Source organism: Pseudophryne corroboree, chromosome 9 (assembly GCF_028390025.1).
Source record: "Pseudophryne corroboree isolate aPseCor3 chromosome 9, aPseCor3.hap2, whole genome shotgun sequence".
NCBI lineage: Eukaryota > Metazoa > Chordata > Amphibia > Anura > Myobatrachidae > Pseudophryne > Pseudophryne corroboree.
The window spans coordinates 460,010,328-460,037,862 of NC_086452.1; the positions used below are offsets into that span (position 1 = coordinate 460,010,328).

The 27,535-nt window shown below is 49.4% G+C and overlaps 1 protein-coding gene across 1 annotated transcript; it reads left to right on the forward strand.

Moving 5' to 3' along the window:
• Positions 1-8,806: 8,806 nt before the first annotated feature.
• THUMPD3 (THUMP domain containing 3) lies at positions 8,807-27,052 on the forward strand. Its single transcript, XM_063941267.1, has 10 exons — positions 8,807-8,931; positions 10,523-10,778; positions 11,373-11,450; positions 11,762-12,250; positions 12,706-12,836; positions 13,418-13,487; positions 16,438-16,553; positions 17,530-17,637; positions 18,438-18,561; positions 25,752-27,052. The coding sequence occupies exons 2-10, from the start codon at positions 10,551-10,553 to the stop codon at positions 25,929-25,931; spliced, it is 1,524 nt and encodes a 507-aa protein (XP_063797337.1). The 5' UTR covers positions 8,807-8,931; positions 10,523-10,550; the 3' UTR covers positions 25,932-27,052.
• Positions 27,053-27,535: the final 483 nt, after the last annotated feature.

Genomic DNA, 27,535 nt, shown 5'->3' on the forward strand with positions numbered 1-27,535 from the left:
ACATTTGGGAGGTATGGGGGTGTGTGAGGGGTATGTCATACAGACAGACGGGCACCGGCTCACTGTGTGCTTGACCCCCCACATCGGCATACTCAGCAGGGTCTCTCTGGTGCGGAGGAGCGTCACTTTCTGACACACTCCACGCTTCTTAGCTGCAGTTTAGTGGGGCACCTGCCGCTGTGCAGGTTCCATACTGCCTCTGTTATCTCCAGCCCCGGCAACCCCACCGCTAGCTGCAGCGCTGCCACCCGCAGTGGAGTGCGCCCAGCTCATTCACACACTTTAGCTGGCGGGTAGCGCTGCAGAAATCCGAGCTGCTTGCAGGCTCTGACCCACTCCTCCCTCCAGCCGCAGCGTCTCCTGGGAGCTAACCAGTCACTCCCAGTCTCCCCTTACCACAGTGCCCGGAACCCGTGAGGTCCGCGCCACGTGCATGCTATGACCCCCTCCTCCCTCCAGCCGCAGCATCTCCTGGGGGCTAACCAGTCATTTCCAGTCTCACCTTACCACAGTGCCCGGCAGCTGCGCGAGGTCTGCGGTGTGTGACTGAGGAGGGGGGGGATGCGGACTGGCAGAGAAAGCAGGACTCCAGCCTGAGAGAGTCAGCCATGCCAAGTCTCCAGCAGCAGCAGATCCCAACAGGTTGGAATGGAACAGCAGCAGCCAGCAGCAGTGACTCCGGTAAGACACATCTGTCTGTCACCACTGTTTTGTCCCTAATACCAATCTCTCCCATGCCCTGTGTTCTGTCATGTCCCTGGCCTTGCCCTGCCACCCTTATTCTGGCCCTTTCACCCTTATCCTGGCCCTGTCACCCTTATGCTGGCCCTGTTACCCCTATCCTGGCCCTGTCACCCCTGTGCTTGCCCTGTCAACCCTATACTGGCCCCGTCACCCCTGTCCTGGTCCTGCCGCCCCTACCCTGGCCCTGTCACCCCTATCCTGTCCCTATCATTTCTGTCCTGGCCCTGTCACCCCTGTCCTGGCCCCGTCACCCCTGTCCTGGCCCCGTCACCCCTATCCTGCCACCGTCACCCCTGTCCTGGCCCCGTCAACCCTGTACTGACCCTGTCACCCCTGTCCTGGCCCTGTTACTGCATACCCTCCAACTACCTTTTATGGCATGTACAGTACCCGCAGCGCCTCCAGACCTCTCCCCAATGCACCACACCTCCGCACCTTCCCCTCCACCACATGCGGCACTCCACCCCTCCCCCACATGCTGTGCCTCCAGACCCCCTACACCACCCGTGGCTCCCATTCCTCCACCCCTTCACCACCCACAGCACCTCCAGGCCCCTTCCACCATTCACCCCCCTTATACGTCTCCCCCCACACCTGCCCCCCTCCACCCGCAGCATCTGCAGACACCCTCCTCCATCAGCGGTCCCCCCCTCACCCACCCCTCCCCCATCAATGGCACCCCTGCACCTGCCCCTCCACCACCTGCAGCACCTCCGGACCTCCTTTCCCATCCGCCGCAACACCCGTACCTGCCCCTACCCTACCCATGGTGCCTGCGGTCCCCTACCCAACCCCCGGCACACCCGTCCCTTCCCATCCCACAGCACCTCCGGAACCCTTCACCCATCCACAACATCCCCACACCTGCCCCTCTCCCACCCGTGGCACCCCTGCCCCTCCCCCACCTGCGGTGCCTCCGGACCCCTCCCCCATCTGCATCCCCCACTCCTCTGCCCCTCCCCCACGCGCAGCACCTCCCGAACCTTCCCCATCCGGGCCCCACCCCCACTTCTGCCTCCCCTCCACCCGCAGCATCTACAGACACCATCCGCAGTCCCCCCCGCACCCGCTACATTCTGTACATCGTGCCCTGCAGGTGCTGTTCACGCCGTCGCAAGGGGCTGCGCCTCCTTCACCATCGCACGCCCTTTCATTGTGCAATATTTAACCACTAACAAAGGAATGCAGGTAATACTCCATATAATACAAATATTAAACCCCAGAAAGGCATGCAAGGGTTAAGGGGGCGTAGCCCCTTGCGACGGTGTGAAGAGCGCCCGTAGGGCGCGATGAAGCACCTAGTGTTATATACTAAGGCAGGATTAATGCACCATCATGTTATATACTAAGGCAGGATTAATGCACCATCATGTTATATACTAAGGCAGGATTAATGCACCATCATGTTATATACTAAGGCACGATTAATGCACCATTATGTTATATACTAAGGCAGGATTAATACACCATTTGTTATATACTAAGGCAGGATTAATGCACCATCATGTTATATACTAAGGCAGGATTAATGCACCATCATGTTATATACTAAGGCAGGATTAATGCACCATTTGTTATATACTAAGGCAGGATTAATGCACCATCATGTTATATACTAAAGCAGGATGAATGCACCATCATGTTATATACTAAGGCAGGATGAATGCACCATCATGCTATATACTAAGGCACGACTAATGCACCATCATGTTATATACTAAGGCAGGATTAATGCACCATCATGTTATATACTAAGGCAGGATTAATACACCATTTGTTATATACTAAGGCAGGATTAATGCACCATCATGTTATATACTAAGGCAGGATTAATGCACCATCATGTTATATACTAAGGCAGGATTAATGCACCATCATGTTATATACTAAGGTACGACTAATGCACCATCATGTTATATACTAAGGTACGACTAATGCACCATCATGTTATATACTAAGGTACGACTAATGCACCATCGTGTTATATACTAAGGCAGGATTAATGCACCATCATGTTATATACTAAGGCAGGATTAATGCACCATCATGTTATATACTAAGGCAGGATTAATGCACCATTTGTTATGGAAGGAATCGCTGTGCTGATCCTGGGAAGCAGCGGGAAACAGCTCCAACACTTTATTGTCATAGAAACCGAACAATGCTTCAAAGAGCAGCAAACATGTCACATTCCACCTTTTCCAACCCGAATCTAGATGCACTGATCCTGCCGCCGTCATTCTAGTACTGAACATCCCTTCCCACTGACTGGGCAGGTCACAGGGGCTGCAGTGCATACAGTATGTATATTATATCATAGGCACCCTTATTTCTTGGCAAATCCCAATGTTTTTTAAAGACCACCAAATGAGACCACTGAATGCTAAATTAATACATTTGTCTCCTCTTTTTCATTAAAATCCCAGTGTAAATACGTATCTCCCAGTGCTTAGTGGCAGTTCCGAAGTTTGCGAGTGGTGGGCCCAGGTGCAAAAATATAATTTAGGCCCCCCTGTTTTCCATCCCAACCCAACTTAACAAAGTGCCACACGGCAATGGGTGACAGGGAGAGGCAGAGGATGACAGCATAAGGCAGGGGGAGGCAGAGGGTGACAACAGAAAGCAGGGGAAGGCAGAGGGTTAAGGGGAGACATTGAGTGACAGGGAGAGACAGTGAGTGACAGGAGGTAGTGGGTGACAGGAGGCAGTGGGTGACAGGGAGTGACAGGAGGCAGTGGGTGACAGGGAGAGACAGTGAGTGACAGGAGGCAGAGGGTGACACAGTGAGTGACAGGAGGCAGTGGGTGACAGGGAGAGGCAGAGGATGACAGCGTAAGGCGGGGGGAGGCAGAGGGTGACAACAGAATGCAGGGGAGGCAGAGGGTTAAGGGGAGACATTGAGTGACAGGTAGAGACAGTGAGTGACAGGAGGCTATGGGTGACAGGGAGAGACAGTGAGTGACAGGAGGTAGTGGGTGACAGGGAGAAACAGGGAGAGACAGTGAGTGACAGGAGGCTATGGGTGACAGGAAGAGACAGTGAGTGACAGGAGGTAGTGGGTGACAGGGAGAAACAGGGAGAGACAGTGAGTGACAGGAGGCTATGGGTGACAGGGAGAGACAGTGAGTGACAGGAGGCAGTGGGTGACAGGGAGAGACAGTGAGTGATGGGAGGCAGTGGGTGACAGGGAGAGGCAGTGGGCGACAGGGAGAGGAAGTGGGTGACAGGGCTACAAGCACAATGTCCTGTGCAGTGTGGAGAAGAGGAAGCATATACATTTGCGGGGGCAGGAACACAGCGGCCTCTGCTCTGTCCCTGACAGGGGCTCCTGCTCCTTCTGCGTTCCTCCTCTGACCTAACGATAGTTTCTTAGCTAAATTATGTAACGTTTTCCAGAAACATTGGGTACTAGCTGCTAAATGTGATCACATCATTATCTCTGCCTGTTTCCGTTGCCATAGAGCTCTATAATGGCAGAGAAATATAATGCTAAAATCGTTGTTGTTGTTGTTGTTGTTGTTTTCCCATCTCCGGCTTATATTAAACTAAGGAAAGCAGTGAAACATATTCATCTCCGAGACCAGAAAAACCGCCAACGTTCAACCTCACCGGCTGCATAGTCACAGATTTGCTAATAGTACAATTGTAAACTGACCCCGATTCATGTTTGTAGCTTGAAGTTCTTATGTCGTATTTGGCATTCACATTCGATGTTCTGCGTTCCAGGTTTCCCACTCAGCGTTCAAAAATTTTATTTTTACAATACAATTTAAATACGATTTTGAAAATCTAAAATATAAAAAGAAAGGAGAACATTTATCACATTTTTCTACAGGTGACTGCATCATTACCTCCCAGCGACAGTATAAAAAGACCACGCCAAAATGAAGGTGCAGCTGCCCCCTGGGCCCATGGCCCATCCCTAAGAACAATCCAGCGTTCCTGCCAGGGGCACATAGTCACATAGTCCCGGCATTAGGGACACAAGTCCTGGCTGTCGGTGAATCCCCTCAGAATCGGACTGTCCCACCTAAACTGAGAGGTATATATCAGTGTATGAATGGGGTGTTGCCAATAACGGCCAATAGGATGTTTGCCTTTAGTTTCTAAGCTGTCCTAGAAAATGAAAGGTAACATTTGATTGGTTGCTGTGGACAATATCCAGCTTTATCTGTGGAAGAGGCTTCTCTAATGTTCCCCGTTGGAACGATAGACTATGACGCTGAGGGGCATTCTTATAAAAAGAAATGTCCCCCGAAATGGCTGCAAATTTCAAGCCTCCTCAGAAAGTATCCAGTGCGGGACCGCAGCGGGTACATATCAGAGACATCTGCTGCAGTCTCCCTTTTTATTTCTATGGGGGGGGGGGGGGTAAATTATGGGATGCTGGCGGTCACATGACCAACGGCTGCATCCCGACACTAAAGGTCCTGGCACAGGGGTAAGTATTTTTACCCTCCCCACGCACCTACCCTAACCCTCAGGGGGTGGCAGCTATGGCTAACCCTCCGGGCGTGGCGGCTACGGCAAACCCTTGGGGGTTGTTGGCTATGGCTAACCACCCCTCCTAGTACCTAACCCTAACCCCCTCTAGTGCCTGATCCCCCCCAGGGCCCCAACCCGTACCCTGATACTTACCCTTGGGATGTCGGCTGTTCCGGCATCGATCACATGACCTTCGGCATCCCAACCGCCGGGATGCCACACGCATTCCCCTATGGCTACACATACTTTATTAGGGAAGGATCCTCTGTACCCCCCCCCCCCCCCCCCCATTGATGTAGCCCAGAGGTCCCCAAATGCGGTCCTCAAGGGGCCCCAACGGTCCAGGTTTTAGGTATATCCAGATGGTTAAATCAAATTGACTGGTGTACTAATTAAATCATCTGTGGTCAAGCAAGGATATACTTAAAACCTGGACCGTTGGGGTGCCTTGAGGACCGTGTTTGGGAACCTATGATGTAGCCCAACAGCCACGCCTATGCAGCACGCATATTGGGTCCACACATCTCGTTGCTTATAACCCTTCGCTGGGGCAGGACTCGCTCGCTAGCTCCGTCCCAGCACCAGAAGGATGAGAATTGCAGGCATTGGCTTTATCAAGCATCACAATGACATTTTATCTGCACTAGGAACGCCGGGTGTGATAAACACATGCCCCAGAGTGACAGGAGAACATAGGCAGAGTCTTCCCGCTGCGTCTCCTCCCTCGCTGTACTATGAGCAGTCGCTGACAATATGTTTCCAGGAAATATTGACAGAATACTAATTACCATCTTCCCAGCCAAAGCAATTGCAGCGCAGACTCGGAGCGGAGCTCTCTGCCAGCGTGGTTGCAACATGTTTCAGCAAAAACAGCAGCGTTTCCAAAACACGATTTATTCCTAGAGCAGCGACCCAGCCTCCCGTTATCAGACATACCTAACGGAGGCAGATTATTATCATTCATTATTATTATTATTACGCAGCGATTTCCAGGGACGATTGGATCGTCCACATCATTCTTTGCTCCATTGAAGGTTACATTATAAATGTTCTCCCCCCTGGCACACAGCAGCATAGTACAGTCCATTATCTGAGGATAAAATACTGATCCATTTTACATGAAATAGGATTATTTCTGTCAGAGTTTATGCAGTGGGTTTAATCACATATAAAAATTAAAAAAAAAGTAGTACGAATGAATAAACTCTTCAAATGGGTGTGATACAATATACCGGCGGTTGGCATGCCGGCGATCACATGACTGACACCGGCATCCCGACAACAAGGTAAATTTACTAAGGTCTGAGTTTTTTTTTTAGAACTGGTGATGTTGCCCATAGCAACCAATCAGATTCTACTTAACATTTATCTAGCTGCTTCTAGAAGATAATAGATAGAATCAGAAGAAGGGGTAATTATTTTACCCCTCCCCTGTCCCCTACCCTAACCTGCCTGCGGTGGCGGCTAGGGCTAAGATTCAGGGGGGTGGCGGCCTGGGGATAAGATTCAGGGGGTGACGGCTAGGGCTAAGACCCGGTGGGTGGCGGCTAAGTCTGAGATTCAGGGGGTGGCGGCTAGGGCTAAGACCCGGGGGGTGGTGGCTAAGTCTGAGATTCAGGGGGGTGGCGGCTAGGGCTAAGACTCGGGGATGGCGACTAAGATTCGGGGGGTGGCAGCTATGACTAAGATTCAAGGGTGGCGGCTAGGGCTAAGATTCGGGGGTGGCGGCTAGGGCTAAGATTCAGGGGGTGAGGGCTAAGACTAAGATTCGGGGGGTGAGGGCTAAGGCTAAGATTCGGTGGGTGGCAGCTAGGGCTAAGATTGGGGGGGGGGGGGGGCTGCTAGGGCTAATGGCCCATACACACGATGAGATTTGGGATATGCCCGATTCTCACTATGCGACAGGGGCTAGGTCGGCACATAGTCAGTATCGCAAGCACACTCATTATGTGCTTGCGATACTGACTATGTGCAATTTTGGCTAGGTGTCAATTTTGACTATCTCTTCTATAGAGATAGTCAAAATTGACTTGCCTGCACAGTCTATCTATTCTTGCAATGCCGACCGCGCAGGACCGCGCATCGGCATCGAATCGGGATCGCAAGGTGACTTTCACCTTGCGATCTGCACTAACTTTCCTTACGATTTTGAGTATATAGTCAAAACCGTAAGAAAAAATCTCACCGTGTGTACAAACCATAAGATTCAGGGGGTGAGGGCTAAGGCTAAGATTCGAGGGGTGACAGTTAGGGCTAAGATTTGGGGGGTGGCAGCTAGGGCTAAGATTCGGGGGGTGGCAGCTAGGGCTAAGATTCGGGGGGTGGCAGCTAGGGCTAAGATTCAGGGGGTGAGGGCTAAGGCTTAGATTCGGGGGGTGGCAGCTAGGGCTAAGATTCGGGGGGTGGCAGCTAGGGCTAAGATTCAGGGGGTGAGGGCTAAGGCTTAGATTCGGGGGGTGGCAGCTAGGGCTAAGATTCGGGGGGTGGCAGCTAGGGCTAAGATTCAGGGGGTGAGGGCTAAGGCTAAGATTTGGGGGGTGAGGGCTAAGGCTAAGACTCGGGGGGGGCAGCTAGGGCTAAGATTCGGGGGTGGCGGCTAGGGCTTAGATTCAGGGGTTGGCGGCTAGGGCTAAGGTTAAGGGGGTGTGGGCTAAGGCTAAGCTTCGGGGGGTGGCAGCTAGGGCTTAGATTCAGGGGTTGGCGGCTAGGGCTAAGATTCAGGGGGGGTGGGGTGGCGGCTAGGGCTAAGACCCGGGGGGTGGCGGCTAGGTCTATCCCCCGCCATCCCTTATAGTGCCTAACCCTAAACCCATTCGGGTCCTAATTTTAACAGTCATCCGTATACTTACCTTCGGGATGTCAGTGGACGGTGTTCCAGTGCCGTGATTCCTAGTGGTGTCAGGATTCTGGCGTGAGTCACATGAACGCCGGCATCCTGACATCGGGAATACTAACCGCATCCCATTCAAATGAATCCATTATTAATTAAATAGAATAATTTCATACATTTAATAAAAATACATAAATAATAAAGGTAGCAATAATATGCTTTATAAGAATCTAGGCCCTGATTCTGACCACTGTTCCCTGTGGCCGCGGCGGCAACCTACTTACTGCTTATGCTATGGCTGTGCGTGCCGCAGATCTGCGCATCTCTACGTAGAAGCCCTTCCTGCCCATCGCACTTTATTACCCGGGGATACTTATATTTGTGGGTCCATATATCCTCAGTAAAGTGCTGTGTAACATGTGGGCGCTATATAAACAACTCTCCATATATAATGAGGAATACTATAAAGCTGAACAGGAAGCCAATAATGTGAAGTAGTTTTATTCCCCTGGCAGAGCTCAGGAGCTGGCACAGAGGAGACACAATGGAAGTGTGAGCCTAGAATAGTCTGTCATGTTGGCTGATAGAAGCCTCAGCTCCCACTATGCCTGGCAGAGAGCTCATCTCCACTCCAATGAAACACTCTATTGAGCACAGCGCCACCTAGCGGCTGCCGCTCACCCCTGCAGGCGAACAACGCAGCAAGTCTGTGCAGCAACACAGCGCCATCTAGTGGCCGCACGTCTCACCCATCGATTGCATCGGCAGCACCAACTCCCTCCCAGCCCCAAAAAGCGGATCGCCGAGTGGTCGATGGCTGTCATGTCTGCACCCTGGGAGCACGCTGTCTGATGAGGCAGAATCCAGCCCTGGTAGGAGCATGGGACTTTATATTCACATAGACCACCCTTGTATGCAGGGGGATGTCTGCAGGGCACCCAGTGGCTAGGCCAGGCTCATAGGTGGGATCTGTCTGGTGTCTCAGATGCAGCTGTCCCTACCTCACAGGTGTTAAAGGGTTGTCCCTGTTTTTCTAGTGCCGAGCAACTGCAGCCCCCCCCCCCCCCCCCTGTCTGCATGCTAGCTGCAGCAATATCCATTATGCATTCCTTACTGCATTGCCTTATGCATAAATATTCAGTAGGTGTGTTTAATATAATAACAGACTATGCTATGAAATGTAATAAGTGTCCAGGTGGGTGTTGTAGTCCGCCCCATGGTCGCCAGGGATGCAACGCCATGCAATAATAGTAGTAATATATATATATATATATATATATATATATATATATATATGTATGTATGTATGCTCCGGATTTGCTTAACTTGTGCATTTGATAACTCCCAAGGGTTAAAAAAGAAATGTAATTAATAGAAAAGTAAGTCTAATTTTAGCCAGTGACGTAAGCAGACAACCAGACGGGGGGGGGGGGGCTCAGTAGTTATAGGTCCCACCGTAAAGCAGTAATGGTGATGGCCATCCCTGCTGCAGGTTTCCACTATGCCATCCCTCATCACCTACCAAGGTTGGTCCCCTGACCTCCGCCATCCACATTGAGGCTACACAGCGTACATCTACAGTGTTCCTAACCTGCTCATTACAATATAGGGAATAGGGACACACTGGTGGGTCAGAACCGCAGTATGGGGTCCCATAATCTGCGGACGGGGTTCCCTGGTTGGCGAACATGCGCCACATTCTACAAGGACAGCTTACTGGGACCTGGAGCAGCGTCCCGCTGGCGCAAGGGTCCTGCGTCACACGTAACGCAGTCATAATTCTGGGCTCCCGCAGCCATTGTGATTCCAACGCATAGCCGCCAGCCCTCCAGGCGCGAGTAGCAGTATCATCGCTATCACCGGCATGTAATAGGAAGAAGACTCTGTACACATAGGCCACTCTTATAATGTTGCTATATGTACAAAATTATTATAAAACATAATTTTTATTCCTATTGGCACAATGTAAAAGTAGACGCAACTCTAAAACACCAGCACATACAGTAATACAAAGTGCTGGAATGAAGGGTAAGGAAATGGGACAGGGGTCAATAGTGTTATATAACCCTGATTGAAGAACGGTGCATTTTATTATACGTATAGTGTATTTTTGGTTCCATGTTTGTCTATATTGTGCTGCTCCCAGGAATACAGGAACTCCTGTCCCATTTCTCTTCAATCCAGCACTTTGTATTAATGTTTTGGTGTTTTATAGCCAGTCTACTTTTAAATTGTGCTGCGTAGGAATAAAAGTTAAGTTTTATAATAATTCTGTACATATAGTAACAATATAAGAGTGCCCTCCATACTGTATAGTCTTTCCTTTTACAGATTTGTTTAAGGCGCCTCTAGAACCTGTTGATAAATACGGTGCAGCAGTGATTGTGGCACTTTCTCTCACTTTTCTTCATATGATTTGTGTTGTTTTTTTAATATATATATATATTTGTGATTTTCATACAGATTCATTGAGTGTCTCCCCACTGCCGCCATGTCTGAGGTAGATGTTGTGGCAGACATCTTAGCAGAGGCTACTCTGGATGACCACGCGCCTAGCGATGCAATGCCCTCTGAGCTGGTGACTATTGGAGCCACTGTGCCAACAGGATTTGAATTCACGGCCGCAGCGGAAGTAGAGGAGAAGCTGGGATGTCGCTGCAAAATCAGCAAAGATCGGGGCAAAATCTACTTTGACATCAATACAGACATTCTGGCGGAGGTGAGAGTCTGGCTGAAAACCTGGAGCCACTTCAGAGTGACAGCTCATCAGGTGGTCTAGCATGAGGTTCAGCCTTTCCCTGACTGTCTAATACAGCTGTGTTCAGATGTGTGACAGAATTTCCTGCTGTGCCTGCAGCTGATAGGACACATTACTCTTGCACTCAGTGATAGGTGATGATGCCAGTTGGATAACTCACTATTCATATTTAGGTTTCTGGTCCATGTGTGTGAGCCCCTCATATTTAGATAATTTCTATAAAGATACATATAATTACCGAGTAATGAGTTTAGTGCTGTGTCCATGTTGTGTGTGTCGGGGCCAGACCACCAGGGATCCAGTGGAGCTGGGATTAAATGTGTCAGATTGCGATCACCATTGGGATTGGGGTATCAGTTTGGTTAGAGGCGTGGTGCCATTCTACAATGGCACATTGCTTCCGTCTGCATCGCCACGTTCTCCTCACACCCCATAGCGGCGCACAGGAAAATTGTGGATGTAGAATGTAATGCCGCATATGTGTGTAGCTGCACATCGCTGCGGAGCATCACCCCTAATTGTATTGACCCCCAAATCCCCTCATTTATTTTCCAGGTTCACCGTCTGAGGTCAGTGGACAATCTGTTCGTTGTAGTTCAAGAATTCACAGACTTCCCGTTCAAAGAATCGAAGGTGAGTTCCTATGGCGGAGCGCCACTTTCTACCATTCCTAAATACAGCAGGCTGACATCTGAGGTAAGGCTTGTGTACAGGGGCCCCAGGGAATATACTTAGCTGGGCTCAGATGCCCGTTACATTTACCCCTTATAACCACCAGACAAATGCAGCTATATGAATGTGCTACTTAATCCTGTCTTTAAAATTAGGAATATAATTATAAACCCATATAAGATGCTGGCGCGGTTGCCAAATGGACTGTAGTACCATAGCTAATAAAAAAACTAAAAACTGAACATTGATCATGTTGTCCGGTGCCTCCGTAGGAAGACGCCCTGCGGGATTTTGAGGCGCTCGCTGCAAAGCTGTCCTGGGAGAAAGCCCTGAGCACCTGGGAGCTAAACAACAACCTGAAAAAGAAGAAAAGGAGGAAGAAAGCCGGCAATATTATCAAGGAGAGGAAGCCGCCGGCAGCTTCTTCTGAGACTCCGGGAGAGGACGGGACGGAGGAGGCTAGCGCGCAGCCGACGGTGCCCTCTGTGAGGCAGCAGAAGCTTGGGAACGGTGACACTAAGGCAGAGGACAGTTCAGAGGTATCGACTGCTCCTTCACCTGACAATGCACCGACCGCGGGCAGCGACGCAGAGAGCAGCGCAGCGGGCACTGACGCCAGTAACGTCCTAAAATTCCGTGTCACATGTAACCGAGCTGGGGACAAACACAGCTTCACGTCCAACGACGCAGCCAGAGACTTCGGAGGGGCCGTGCAGGAGCATTTCCAGTGGAAGGCCGATATGACCAACTTTGATGTAGAGGTATGTACGGTCCGGAAGCACAGAGTATATCAGGAGATGAGTGAGATGTCAGTGAGCACAGGGCTGCATAGAGTTATGTTGTGGCAGGACCACAGTCTCCCAGCAGCACAGAGTATGTCAGGAGATGACTGATGTAACGGTGAGGACAGGGCTGCATGTGACAGGGACAACAGACTGAGAGTTATGTAGTGGAAGGAGCAGGGTCCTCTAACACACTGAGTTATGTCTGCTTCCCATCACACTGATGTAGGGAGTTTGTAGTCTGAAATGCATCTGTGTGAAGGCAAAATATGGATTTGGCTTCACCCTGCTCCCATGCAGGATATAAAGATGTGTACCCTTTGCCATCTCAGTCTCAGGGAGCTCAAAATGGCCGCCGTACCTCATGTTGTACCGCTGGTAGTTCCTGCTCTCGTGCTTTGTTTCTGCTCATTGCTGCCCTAATCTGCTTCCAGGTTCTCCTGAACATCAGTTACAATGAAATGTTGGTGGGAATCGCTCTGACTGAGGAAAGTCTGCACCGCCGGAATATCACCCATTTTGGTCCCACTACCCTGCGCTCCACCTTGGCTTACGGGATGCTCAGGTGCGCTGACCACACTGCCTGCAGGGTTTATTGCCTTTACTATTTTAAAAGTCGAAGGTAGCCATTCATTTCACAGTGATGTGATGCGGTATGCCTTTGGAACAGTCATCATGGCACTTACCTTGTAGGGGATGTAGTTGACGTACGGTATGCCGGCAGTTAGAAGACCGGCCCTGGAATTCCGCCCGTAAGATTCGAGGGGAGGTTAAGGTTAGGTTGCGGGTAGGAGAGGTTGGGCTGCTTGGGGGGAGGGTAAGGGTTAGGCTGTGGGGGGTGGGGTATTAGGGTTAGGCTGCTATGGGGTTGTAGTGTAAGGGTTAGGCTTCGGGAAGGTGGGATAGGGTTAACTCCCTTTCTAACCCCTGTCTGGGTTTTGGCAGTCGGGAAGCCAGCGTGGGTAGTATACCTGCCAGTCTCTCATACCCAACCCCCTTGTAGGTGCACACGAAAATAAAGGAGGATTCCTTAGCGTAATAAGCGGTAATGTGGGCAGGTGGTGTCCCGCGGCACGTTTCCTAGAACTGAATTGCCTCTGGGGTGTCTTCATTCTGTCACTAAACAGTTCCCTTTTTATTCTACAGGCTCTGCGACCTGGAACCATCAGATGTCGTCATCGATCCAATGTGTGGAACCGGAGCCATCCCCATAGAGGTATCTCTGAGCTCACTCGCCCTTCTCCGAAGGGAATTGATTTAAAAAAATGGGATATGGATAAAAGTATTAACATCTACCCATTGCCTATGCACAGCAGAGGCAGCCATCTTGTTGGCTAAGCCTAAAGTCACATGAATGCAACCTATCTATGCCGTTTGAACTAATGAGATCATTTCAGTGATGTCACAAGATCCTAGTGATTTGACTGGCTGCACTCACAGGAATATTGAGTCATTCCACAAAATGGCTGCCTCAGCTGTGTGTCGGTGACAGGAACCTATTCTATATTAGTGAATGTCTAGAAAAAATGTTTCCACCCACCGTAGCCCATCAGCCATTGCTTTCATTTTCAGATCAAAAGTCTGTTGGATTGCTATCAGATATACAATTGGCTCTAGAAAGGTTTTTATGTATTCTCCTATATGTTTTCTAGGTTTGTTGACTTAAACAGATATACGGATATTTGTATTTTGTTATTTTGGAGTAGTTCAGCTAATAGGGGCAAAGGAATTGGTCGGTCAGCTGAGGATGCAGTATGAAATGCTCTGATTTGTGTCTATGTGTAGATCTGTATTATTACCTCAGCCTAGGACGCAATATGGAAGTCTCTGCTTGTGTATATGTATAGAGCCGGATTGTTACCTCAGCAGAGGATGCAATATGGAAGGCTCTGCTTGTGTATATGTGTAGAGCCGGATTGTTACCTCAGCCGAGGATGCAATATGAAAGGCTCTGCTTGTGTATATGTATAGAGCCGGATTGTTACCTCAGCAGAGGATGCAATATGGAAGTCTCTGCTTGTGTATATGTATAGAGCCGGATTGTTACCTCAGCCTAGGATGCAATATGGAAGGCTCTGCTTGTGTATATGTATAGAGCCGGATTGTTACCTCAGCTGAGGATGCAATATGGAAGGCTCTGCTTGTGTATATGTATAGAGCCGGATTGTTACCTCAGCTGAGGATGCAATATGAAAGGCTCTGCTTGTGTATATGTATAGAGCCGGATTGTTACCTCAGCAGAGGACGCAATATGGAAGGCTCTGCTTGTGTATATGTATAGAGCCGGATTGTTACCTCAGCAGAGGATGCAATATGGAAGGCTCTGCTTGTGTATATGTGTAGAGCCGGATTGTTACCTCAGCCGAGGATGCAATATGAAAGGCTCTGCTTGTGTATATGTATAGAGCCGGATTGTTACCTCAGCAGAGGATGCAATATGGAAGTCTCTGCTTGTGTATATGTATAGAGCCGGATTGTTACCTCAGCCTAGGATGCAATATGGAAGGCTCTGCTTGTGTATATGTGTAGAGCCGGATTGTCACCTCAGCTGAGGACTCAATATGGAAGGCTCTGCTTGTGTATATGTTTAGAGCCGGATTGTTACCTCAGCCGAGGATGCATTATGGAAGGCTCTGCTTATGTATATGTATAGAGCCGGATTGTTACCTCAGCCGAGGACTCAATATGGAAGGCTCTGCTTGTGTATATTTATAGAGCCGGATTGTTACCTCAGCTGAGGACGCAATATGGAAGGATCTGAATATGTATTTGTATAGAGCCGGATTGTTACCTCAGCTGAGGACGCAATATGGAAGGCTCTGCTTGTATATATGTATAGAGCCGGATTGTTACCTCAGCTGAGGACGCAATCTAAAAGGCTCTGCTTGTGTATGTGTGTAGAGCAGGATTGTTACCTCAGCCGAGGAAGCAATATGAAAGGCTCTGCTTGTGTATATGTGTATATCCGGATTGTTACCTCAGCTGAGGATGTAATATGGAAGGCTCTGCTTGTGTATATGTGTAGAGCCGGATTGTCACCTCAGCTGAGGACTCAATATGAAAGGCTCTGCTTGTGTATATGTGTATATCCGGATTGTTACCTCAGCTGAGGATGTAATATGGAAGGCTCTGCTTGTGTATATGTGTAGAGCCGGATTGTCACCTCAGCTGAGGACTCAATATGGAAGGCTCTGCTTGTGTATATGTTTAGAGCCGGATTGTTACCTCAGCCGAGGATGCATTATGGAAGGCTCTGCTTATGTATATGTATAGAGCCGGATTGTTACCTCAGCCGAGGACTCAATATGGAAGGCTCTGCTTGTGTATATTTATAGAGCCGGATTGTTACCTCAGCTGAGGACGCAATATGGAAGGATCTGAATATGTATTTGTATAGAGCCGGATTGTTACCTCAGCTGAGGACGCAATATGGAAGGCTCTGCTTGTATATATGTATAGAGCCGGATTGTTACCTCAGCTGAGGACGCAATCTAAAAGGCTCTGCTTGTGTATGTGTGTAGAGCAGGATTGTTACCTCAGCCGAGGAAGCAATATGGAAGGCTCTGCTTGTGTATATGTGTAGAGCCGGATTGTTACCTCAGCTGAGGATGTAATATGGAAGGCTCTGCTTGTGTATATGTATAGAGCCGGATTGTTACCTCAGCTGAGGATGTAATATGGAAGGCTCTGCTTGTGTATATGTATAGAGCCGGATTGTTACCTCAGCTGAGGATGTAATATGGAAGGCTCTGCTTGTGTATATGTATAGAGCTGGATTGTTACCTCAGCTGAGGATGCAATATGGAAGGCTCTGCTTGTGTATATGTGTAGAGCCGGATTGTTACCTCAGCTGAGGATGCAATATGGAAGGCTCTGCTTGTATATATGTGTAGAGCCGGCTTGTTACCTCAGCCGAGGATGCAATATGGAAAGCTCTGCTTATATATACAGCATATGTATGTGCAGAGCCAAATTGTTGCCTTAGCCAAGGATATGGAAGGCTCTGCTTGTATATATGTGTAGTGTCAGATTATTCTCCGTCCAGACTAATCTTACCAAGTACTTATAGAGCAATAACGTGGCATTAAATTATAGCTATACAGTATATTTGTGGCATTTTCCACTAAATCACGCACTGTGGCCCAATGTGCTGTGTCTTTTCACAGGGTGTGAGCGAGTGGCCCAGCTGCTTTTTCATCGCTGGCGATAATAACCTGAACGCAGTGAACAGAACCGCCAGCAACATCTGGTCCTTACTGAGGAAGCAGCAGAGCCCGGAGAGGTGACTGAGCCCCAACGGAGGGATAAATATCAGCTTAAGTTCCTTGCAGACACCACTGCGACATGTCATGAATCAGAAGAGTCTTTACCATTGCTATAAATGGGGGGTCTGCAACCTGTCTTCAGTATAGACGCCATTTTACTGTAGCAGAGGCTCCTGTGAATCTTTGTCACCAGGAAAATGGTCTTTGTTATGGGTCATTGTAGAGAACACTGAGGACATTAATGAAAAGTGATGCGCAGTAAACCAGTTTTATCCCAATTACTGAGGCCACACTGAGACCTGAGTATGAGCCAAGTTAATTTACTACCAGCAGGGCCCCCGCACAGTTAGCCCTACCCAAAGCTTTGGCTGCATCGATTTCATTGTTAAAACCGTCCGACTCAGCTTAATAATGCAGAATGTAGCAGACTTAATGATTAAAATTTGGGCTCAGATGTTTGTCTGCAGTAAGCAACACGCTCAGTCTGCAGGACCTAGGTTATTCTCATTGCTGACAGATTATGTGAGACAGGAGGAGGAGGAGACCCTAGAGGGGGGCTTACAGTTGTAGAGAGGGAAGCAGAGAACTTAGAGGTACTATGGGGCATATGTTAAAGGGTTTGCCGGAGATGTGGGATGCAAACTTGGACCCTATTACAAATGCACCTATGGGTGAGTATACAAGAGTCGGGGATTCGGAAGCAGAAGAAGAATTATGGCTTTCCTAAATTGCTCAGTAGTTTAGAAATAAAAATAAATTACTTTGGTGCACAAAATACTGCGTGCATTGTGAATTACCGCCCTATTGACCCGTGCTGGTGGAAATCTGCACTACGTGTCACAGAAAGCAATTAGCAGCCGGCTCGTCTGCCTAGCGGAAGTTACACAATGGGACAGTAATGTGTGAGAAAGCCGCAGCGCAGAATTGCACCTTACAGCGATCTAAGACCAGAAACCTGTGTTCTAATTTAGATTTCTCTTTGTGTCTGTACAGCGCCCCCCAGGGGCTTCCGATAGATGCTGCGCATTGGGACATATCTGGCTTGCCTTTGAGGAGTGGGAGCGTGGATGTTATAATTACAGACATGCCATTCGGGAAGAGGTGAGAGACTGTCCGGGTATCGCTGTCGGAGGCGATTATTGCTTGGCCATAATATAGACAGAGCTTGTAGATTGAAGCTGTAACCAGGGGGTATATTTACTAAAGTGTGGGTTTAAGTGGTGATGTTGCTCATAGCAACCAGATTCTACTTGTCTTCTAAAAGATAATAGCTACAATCTGATTGGTTGCTATGGGGAAATGCGGTCACAGTGCCGGCTGTCGGGATCCCGGCAGTCGAAATACAGACGCCAGATTCCCGACGCCCTTCAGAAAACAGACGCCAGAACTCTGAAAGGGTTAGGAGACAGACGCCGGCATGTCGACCGTAAGTATACAGTCCAGCTTAGCTTTAGGGCCGGGAGAGGGGAATTAGGTTTAAGCACCAGCAGGGCGAGACAGGGTTAGGCAGCGGGGGGGGGGGAGGTTGGGGTCCGGGTTAGGGTCAGGCTGCATGGAGGGAGGGTTAGAGTCAGGATGCGGGGACGGGAGGTTAGGTTTAGGCAGCGGGGACGTGAGGTTAGGGTTAGGCACCAAGGCGAGAGGTTGGGGTTAGGCTGTGGGAGGGGTGGGTTAGGGGGTTGGAGAGAGGAGAGAACACCCCCTCACTTACCCCTGTTGGTGTTTTCAACATTGGAATACCGGCAGCGGTATTATAACCGCCGGGATCCCATCTGCCGACATATCCTACTGATTCCACTATGGGCAACATCTCAACTTCTGTAAACCCGGACTTTAGTAAATATACCCTCAGGTCTTCTCCACTCAGCTGCCTCACCAACAGCTCTCTGCATTCCTCACAGAATCGGGTCAAAGAAGAAGAATTGGGACCTGTACCCGGCCTGCCTGCGAGAGATGAGCCGCGTGTGCCGGGCCGGTACAGGAAGAGCCGTTCTCCTCACTCACGACAGAAAGTGTTTCATCAAGGTCAGTAATTAGAAATAACCATATATATTGCCCTCCGCATGACATGACTATTTAAGAAGACCTATCATTATTGGGCAGAGTTTACTTAACTCTCTCAGACCACCGCCTCCCCATCAGTCCTCCATACCAGTAATAAGCTATGAGCGTGACGGCATGAAGTGAGATGGAGCGCTGCCCACTGAGTGACAAGCCTATTGGGCAAGCTTTTCAACAATGGAGGGGGGATTTCTCTAACGTCCTAGTGGATGCTGGGGACTCCGTAAGGACCATGGGGAATAGACGGGCTCCGCAGGAGACTGGGCACTCTAAAGAAAGATTAGGTACTATCTGGTGTGCACTGGCTCCTCCCTCTATGCCCCTCCTCCAGACCTCAGTTAGAATCTGTGCCCGGCCAGAGCTGGGTGCTCCTAGTGGGCTCTCCTGAGCCTGCTAGTAAAAGAAAGTATTTATTAGGTTTTTTATTTTCAGTGAGCTTCTGCTGGCAACAGACTCACTGCTACGAGGGACTGAGGGGAGAGAAGCAAACCTACCTGTCTACAGCTAGGTTGTGCTTCTAAGGCTACTGGACACCATTAGCTCCAGAGGGTTCGAACACAGGCATCTGTCCTCGATCGTCCGTTCCCGGAGCCGCGCCGCCGTCCCCCTCGCAGAGCCAGAAGAACAAAAGCTTGAAGACGGCGAAAACGGCGGCTGAAGACTCCTGTCTTCATTTAAGGTAGCGCACAGCACCGCAGCTGTGCGCCATTGCTCCCAGCACACTTTCACACTCCAGGCACTGTAGGGTGCTGGGGACGGGGCGCCCTGGGCAGCAATTGAAGTACCTTTTTGGCATAACATACATATATACAGTCAGGCACTGTATATATGTAAAAACCCCCACCACTTTTTTCCCACAGAAGCGGGACAGAAGCCCGCCACTGAGGGGGCGGGGCCTTCTTCCTCAGCACACCAGCGCCATTTTCACTTCACAGCTCCGCTGGAAGGACGCTCCCCAGGCTCTCCCCTGCAGTATCCAGGTACAAGAAGGGTAAAAAAGAGAGGGGGGGGCACATAAATTTAGGCGCAAAAGACATAAAATCGGCAGCTATTGGGTAATCACTTATTATAGTGAATATCCCTGGGTTATATAGCGCTGTGGTGTGTGCTGGCATACTCTCTCTGTGTCTCCCCAAAGGCCTTTGTGGGGTCCTGTCCTCAGTCAGAGCATTCCCTGTGTGTGTGCTGTGTGTCGGTACGGCTGTGTCGACATGTTTGATGAGGAGGGTTACGTGGAGGCGGAGCAAGTGCGGATAAATGTGGTGTCGCCGCCGTCGGGGCCGACACCTGATTGGATGGATATGTGGAAGGTCTTAAATGATAATGTAAGCTCCTTGCATAAAAGGTTTGATGACGCTGCAGCCTTGGGACAGCCGGGGTCTCAACCCGGGCCTGCCCAGGCAACTCAAAGGCCGTCAGGGTCTCATAAACGCCCACTATCTCAGATGGTTGACACAGATGCCGACACGGAGTCCGACTCCAGTGTCGACGATGATGAGGTACAATTACAGCCTAAGATGACCAAGGCCATCCGCTACATGATTATTGCAATGAAAGATGTATTGCACATTTCAGAGGTTAACCCTGTCCCTGATAAGAGGGTGTATATGTTTGGGGAGAAAAAGCAGGCAGTGACCTTTCCCCCGTCACATGAATTAAATGAGTTATGTGAAGAAGCGTGGAGTTCCCCTGATAAGAAAGTGGTGATTTCCAAAAAATTACTGCTGGCGTACCCTTTCCCGCCAACGGACAGGTTACGTTGGGAATCCTCCCCTAGGGTAGACAAGGCGCTGACACGATTATCTAAAAGGGTGGCACTGCCGTCTCAGGATACGGCCGCCCTAAAGGAGCCTGCGGATAGAAAGCCGGAAGCTATCTTGAAGTCAGTGTATACACACTCTGGTACTCTACTGAGACCTGCTATTGCTTCAGCCTGGATGTGTAGTGCTGTAGCAGCATGGACAGATACTCTGTCAGAGGACATAGATGCCCTGGACAGGGATACTGTTTTGCTAACCCTGGGCCATATAAAAGATGCCGTCTTATATATGCGGGATGCCCAGAGGGACATTTGCCTGCTGGGCTCTAGAATTAATGCAATGTCCATTTCTGCCAGGAGGGTCTTATGGACTCGGCAATGGACAGGGGATGCCGATTCTAAAAAACACATGGAGGTTTTGCCTTATAAGGGTGAGGAATTGTTTGGGGACGGCCTCTCGGACCTTGTGTCCACAGCGACAGCTGGAAAGTCGACTTTCTTGCCTCAGGTTTCCTCACAGCCTAAGAAAGCACCGTATTATCAAATGCAGTCCTTTTGTTCTCAGAGAAGCAAGAAGGTCAGAGGTGCATCCTTTCTTGCCAGAGGCAGGGGTAGAGGAAAGAAGCTGTACCATGCAACTAGTTCCCAGGAACAAAAGTCCTCCCCGGCTTCCACTAAGTCCACCGCATGACGCTGGGGCTCCACAGGCGGAGCCAGGAGCGGTGGGGGCGCGTCTCCGAAAATTCAGCAACCAGTGGGTTCGCTCACAGGTGGATCCTTGGGCTATACAAATTGTATCTCAGGGATACAAGCTGGAGTTCGAAGTGACTCCCCCTCACCGTTACCTAAAATCAGCCTTGCCAGCTTCCCCCACGGAAAGGGAGGTAGTCCTGGCGGCAATTCACAAGCTGTACCTCCAGCAAGTGATAATAATGGTCCCCCTCCTTCAACAGGGAAGGGGTTACTATTCCACACTGTTTGTGGTACCGAAACCGGACGGTTCGGTAAGACCCATTCTGAATTTAAAATCCTTGAACATTTATATGAAAAAATTCAAGTTCAAAATGGAATCGCTCAGAGCGGTCATTGCAAGCCTGGAAGAGGGGGATTTTATGGTATCTCTGGACATCAAGGATGCTTACTTGCATGTCCCCATTTATCCACCTCACCAGGAGTACCTCAGGTTTGTGGTACAGGACTGTCATTACCAATTCCAGACGTTGCCGTTTGGTCTGTCCACGGCACCGAGAGTATTTACCAAGGTAATGGCCGAAATGATGGTACTCCTTCGGAACTGGACACAGAACAGAAGAAGGTGTTTCTCCCGGAGGAGAAGGCCCAGGAGTTAGTGACTCTGGTCAGGGACCTCCTAAAACCAAAACATGTGTCGGGGCATCACTGCACTCGAGTCCTGGGAAAGATGGTGGCCTCATACGTAGCCATTCCCTTCGGCAGGTTCCATGCGAGGATCTTTCAGTGGGATCTGTTGGACAAGTGGTCCGGATCGCATCTTCAGATGCATCGGCTGATCACCCTGTCCCCGAGGGCCAGGGTGTCTCTTCTGTGGTGGCTGCAGAGTGCTCATCTTCTCGAGGGCCGCAGGTTCGGCATACAGGACTGGGTTCTGGTGACCACGGATGCAAGCCTCCGCGGATGGGGGGCAGTCACTCGGGGAAGAAACTTCCAAGGGCTGTGGTCAAGTCAGGAGACTTGTCTGCACATAAATATACTGGAACTAAGGGCCATATACAACGCCCTGAGTCAAGCGGAGCCCCTGCTTCGAGACCAACCAGTGCTGATTCAGTCAGACAACATCACGGCGGTCGCCCATGTAAACCGCCAGGGCGGCACAAGAAGCAGGGTGGCGATGGCAGAAGCCACAAAGATTCTTCGTTGGGCGGAGATTCACGTACAAGCACTGTCAGCAGTGTTCATTCCGGGAGTGGACAACTGGGAAGCAGACTTCCTCAGCAGACACGACCTCCACCCGGGAGAGTGGGGACTTCATCAAGAAGTCTTCACACAGATTGCAAATCGATGGGAACTGCCACAGGTGGACATGATGGCGTCCCGCCTCAACAAAAAGCTAAAAAGATATTGCGCCAGGTCAAGGGACCCTCAGGCGATAGCTGTGGACGCGCTAGTGACACCCTGGGTGTTCCAGTCGGTATATGTGTTCCCTCCTCTTCCTCTCATACCCAAGGTACTGAGAATAGTAAGAAAAAGATGAGTGAGAACAATACTCATCGTTCCGGATTGGCCAAGAAGGACTTGGTACCCAGAACTACAAGAGATGATCACAGAGGACCCATGGCCTCTGCCTCTCAGACAGGACCTGTTGCAACAGGGGCCCTGTCTGTTCCAAGACTTACCGCGGCTGCGTTTGACGGCATGGCGGTTGAACGCCGGATCCTAACGGAAAAGGGCATCCCGGATGAAGTGATTCCTACGCTGATAAAGGCTAGGAAGGATGTAACAGCTAAGCATTATCACCGTATATGGCGAAGATATGTTGCTTGGTGTGAGGCCAGGATGGCCCCTACAGAGGAATTCCAGCTGGGTCGATTCCTGCACTTCCTACAGTCAGGTGTGACTATGGGCCTGAAATTAGGGTCCATAAAGGTCCAGATTTCGGCCCTATCCATTTTCTTTCAAAAAGAACTGGCTTCACTGCCTGAGGTTCAGACGTTTGTAAAGGGAGTGCTGCATATTCAGCCCCCTTTTGTGGCACCTTGGGACCTTAACGTTGTGTTGGATTTCCTGAAATCCCACTGGTTTGAACCACTTAAGACCGTGGAACTAAATTATCTCACGTGGAAAGTGGTCATGCTGTTGGCCTTAGCATCGGCGAGGCGTGTATCAGAATTGGCGGCTTTGTCATGTAAAAGCCCTTATTTGATCTTCCATATGGACAGGGCAGAATTGCGGACTCGTCCCCAATTTCTCCCAAAGGTGGTATCATCGTTTCATTTGAACCAACCTATTGTGGTCCCTGCGGCTACTCGGGACTTGGAGGACTCCAAGTTGCTGGACGTAGTCCGGGCTTTGAAAATATATGTTTCCAGAACGGCTGGAGTCAGGAAGACTGACTCGCTGTTTATTCTGTATGCAGCCAACAAGCTGGGTGCTCCTGCTTCAAAGCAAACTATTGCTCACTGGATCTGTAGCACGATTCAGCTGGCTCATTCTGCGGCTGGATTGCCGCATCCAAAATCAGTGAAAGCCCATTCCACAAGGAAGGTGGGCTCTTCTTGGGCGGCTGCCCGAGGGGTCTCGGCTTTACAGCTTTGCCGAGCGGCTACTTGGTCGGGTTCAAACACTTTTGCAAAGTTCTACAAGTTTGATACCCTGGCTGAGGAGGACCTTGTGTTTGCTCATTCGGTGCTGCAGAGTCATCCGCACTCTCCCGCCCGTTTGGGAGCTTTGGTATAATCCCCATGGTCCTTACGGAGTCCCCAGCATCCACTAGGACGTTAGAGAAAATAAGAATTTACTCACCGGTAATTCTATTTCTCGTAGTCCGTAGTGGATGCTGGGCGCCCGTCCCAAGTGCGGACTTTCTGCAATACGTGTATATAGTTATTGCTTAATAAAGGGTTATTGTTATGAGCCATCCGTTGAGTGATGCTCAGTTGTTGTTCATACTGTTAACTGGGTAAGGTTATCACGAGTTGTACGGTGTGATTGGTGTGGCTGGTATGAATCTTACCCTGGATTCCAAAATCCTTTCCTTGTAATGTCAGCTCTTCCGGGCACAGTTTCCCTAACTGAGGTCTGGAGGAGGGGCATAGAGGGAGGAGCCAGTGCACACCAGATAGTACCTAATCTTTCTTTAGAGTGCCCAGTCTCCTGCGGAGCCCGTCTATTCCCCATGGTCCTTACGGAGTCCCCAGCATCCACTACGGACTACGAGAAATAGAATTACCGGTGAGTAAATTCTTATTTTTTTGTTCTTGATAAACATTTTACTATCCAGTACGGTGCTTGCTGTATCATCTGTCCTCAAAGCACCCTACCAGTCCAGGATTTAAGGATATCCATACTTAAACACAGGTGACTAATACCCCTTGAGACATGCTCCAAATTCCCGGGATTTTGCACATGAACGCGCATCAACCCGGGAATTTGGCATGTGTGAAAGGTCCCAACCCAGGAACACATTCCCGGGTTGCCGACCCTGCAATTGACCAGGGTTTTTCCCGGGAATCAAGTCCCTGGAAGACAACCCGGCTTAGGTCTGAAAGGTGTGACCCGGGAATTTGCTCCCAGGTCGCACCTGATTGGTGGGGCTGCCTGGAGGGGGCCGGAGTGAAGAGGGGGCGTGCGCCAGCTGCTGTAGTCCCTGCTGCTGTGAGTATGTGTGTGTTTGAGTGTGACGTGTATGTGTAAGACGTGTGTGTAAATGTACGAGTGTGACGTCAGTGTGTGTGTATAAGACATGTGACATGAAAGTAGCCTGGTCTGGCTGTCAGGGCAGATCAGGCTTATGTCTGAAAGGGGTCGACCCGGGAATTTCCCAGGTCTCAGGTTTAGTGTGAAAGGGGGTCCCAGCAAAAACCCGGGATTTTTCAGAGGTGAAAATCCCAGGTCTGAAGCGGGGAAATTCCCGGGTCCTATGTCTGAAAGGGGTATTAGTTACCCGGTCAGTTTGATTTAACCATCTGCATTCCAGCATGTATATCCCTAAAACTCGCACTGTTTGCCTTGGGGAAAAAAACCTTGACGACAGATAAAGAGGAGTATTAAGCACATCGAATGTTAGATCATATACCCGTATTACAGATAGAGCGTTTTTATATGTTGTTTTATAGGTATAGTGTTTGCACATATTGTGTTTTAGGTGTAGGAATTGCGGCCCTCATTCCGAGTTGTTCGCTCGCTAGCTGCTTTTAGCAGCTTTGCACACGCTAAGCCGCCGCCCTCTGGGAGTGTATCTTAGCTTAGCAGAATTGCGAACGAAAGATTAGCAGAATTGCGAATAGAAATTTCTTAGCAGTTTCTGAGTAGCTCCAGACTTACTCCTACACTGCGATCAGTTCAGTCAGTTTCATTCCTGGTTTGACGTCACAAACACACCCAGCGTTCGCCCAGACACTCCCGCGTTTTTTCGCACACTCCCATAAAACGGCCAGTTTCCGCCCAGAAACACCCACTTCCTGTCAATCACACTACGATCACCAGAACGATGAAAAAACTTTGTTAGGCTGTGAGTAAAATACCAAACTTTTGTGCTAATTTACTTGGCGCAGGCGCACTGCGAACATTGCGCATGCGCAGTTTGCGACTAATCGCTCCGTTGCGAAAAAATCTAACGAGCGAACAACTCGGAATGACCCCCTGCATCCATTGCTAGACTTGGCATGGTGGTCATTTCACAGCCCTTATTTACTTCCAGGCCTTGGCCAAGGCAGGACACCTGTGGAGAAAGATGCACACGGTCTGGGTGAATGTCGGAGGGCTCCACGCGGGCGTTTACCTGCTGAAACGAACCGCTCTGGACCTGTCTGATTGCTCCAGTGAGAAGTTGGTGGAGAACCAGCCCCTAAGTCCTAATTCACCTGCCAAAGAGGAATAAGCGTCTCCCCAGGATGGCCCTTCCACAGAGGAACCCTGGCTAAACGCTGAGATCTCTCCCGATAATACATTCGGTTATTACATGTTATAGAAAGTTGGTTATTTAACCAGGAGATGGACAACCTTTCGCACTCTGTTTACCGTGGTGTACTGCATTGCTCCAATGAGTGGGGGAAAGGGTAAAAACGATAGTTACATCTTGTCTCATAGTGGGCATTGGTCAGTAGGCCTCATACGGTATAATACATACTACATAGAGATGCCTCCTCTCTGTGTACAGGCTCTGAGAACACCGACAGTGTTCTATTACTTCCTTCTACCTGCAGTCTGTGGTTTCCCTGTTTTTCCATCCTTACCACACTCCCAATGCACTCACACCACACCCCCAAACTAAAAGGTTATTACACATGATTACGTTTGTCAGCAGAGGATTATGGGACGAACAGGCAAACAATGGCTCTCAAGTGTATGGTAATTGCCTTCTTATAGCAGCTAAGTAAAGGCTAACAGTTTATATACACATTTGCTTATTTAAATCCGTATCTTGTAACTAAAATTACTACTGGGGGGGCCTCCATTAGAATCCAAATTGTGCTTCAATGTCTCTTGAGAATGGAAGCAGCCATTTTGTGTGAGCCAGTACTCATGATACAGCCTATCCATTCCCTCTGAGAGAGTGACCTAATTTGAGGCACAAAAGTCAGTGATGTCACTTGTTCATAGTGATTTCATAGGCTGCCGTCTTCTGGATACTGGTTCAGCATATACAGTGGCTTCTGCCCCTGTCGGTAGGTGACAGTAGGTCCATTTTGCTGAAGCCCAGCCCGGTGACAGCCTTGGGGAATGTGTTTCTGTAGCTGACGGAGTGCCAAAGATTGCCCGTAAATTATTTTGCTGGTACTGTTGGGGTTCCCTGACCCCTGATTGCATACGCTGCTCTGTGCCGCAGTTTGTTAGAAAAGTTATACGGAAACGGTTTTCAAAGTTGTTTTATTTATGTTTGAACACCGCCCTATATGGTGTTGCCATATGTTCCATATAGTCTAGGTGGCGAATTCCTTGAAATTATCTATTCATACTGTTTCTTACTGGGAATAAAGTTTTCCATGTGTTACAGTTTGATATTCTTGTCTCGCATCACTCATTAAAAAAATGGCTCCGATAGTTCCTATATAGCGGCATCACCCCTGTGTAGTGACTGCATGCAGCTGGTACGATGGCACTAACATTCCTACGCCGCACTGTGCTCTTAGCATGGAACAGACCCAGCGGGTGACAATATCCTTCCACATCAAACTTCCCATTGGATCAAATGGTAAGTAAGAGAGGAGTGAGGACATCAGATCCCTGGCGGATCAGGTGACTGGGGTGTCCGCAGTATGTACAATTTGATTTTATTATTTATTAATAATTACATATGTGTATGTGCACGCACACATTCTGCAGGTCTTACAGTTATTCACATCAGACACTACCCCAGTGCAGCACACTAGGGTTCATTAATTTGTCAGAATGCAATTGCCCTGCCAGTATGTTGTTGGATTGTGGTGAAAACCCATGCACAGTCAAGAACATATAAACTCCATACATGAACATATAAACTCC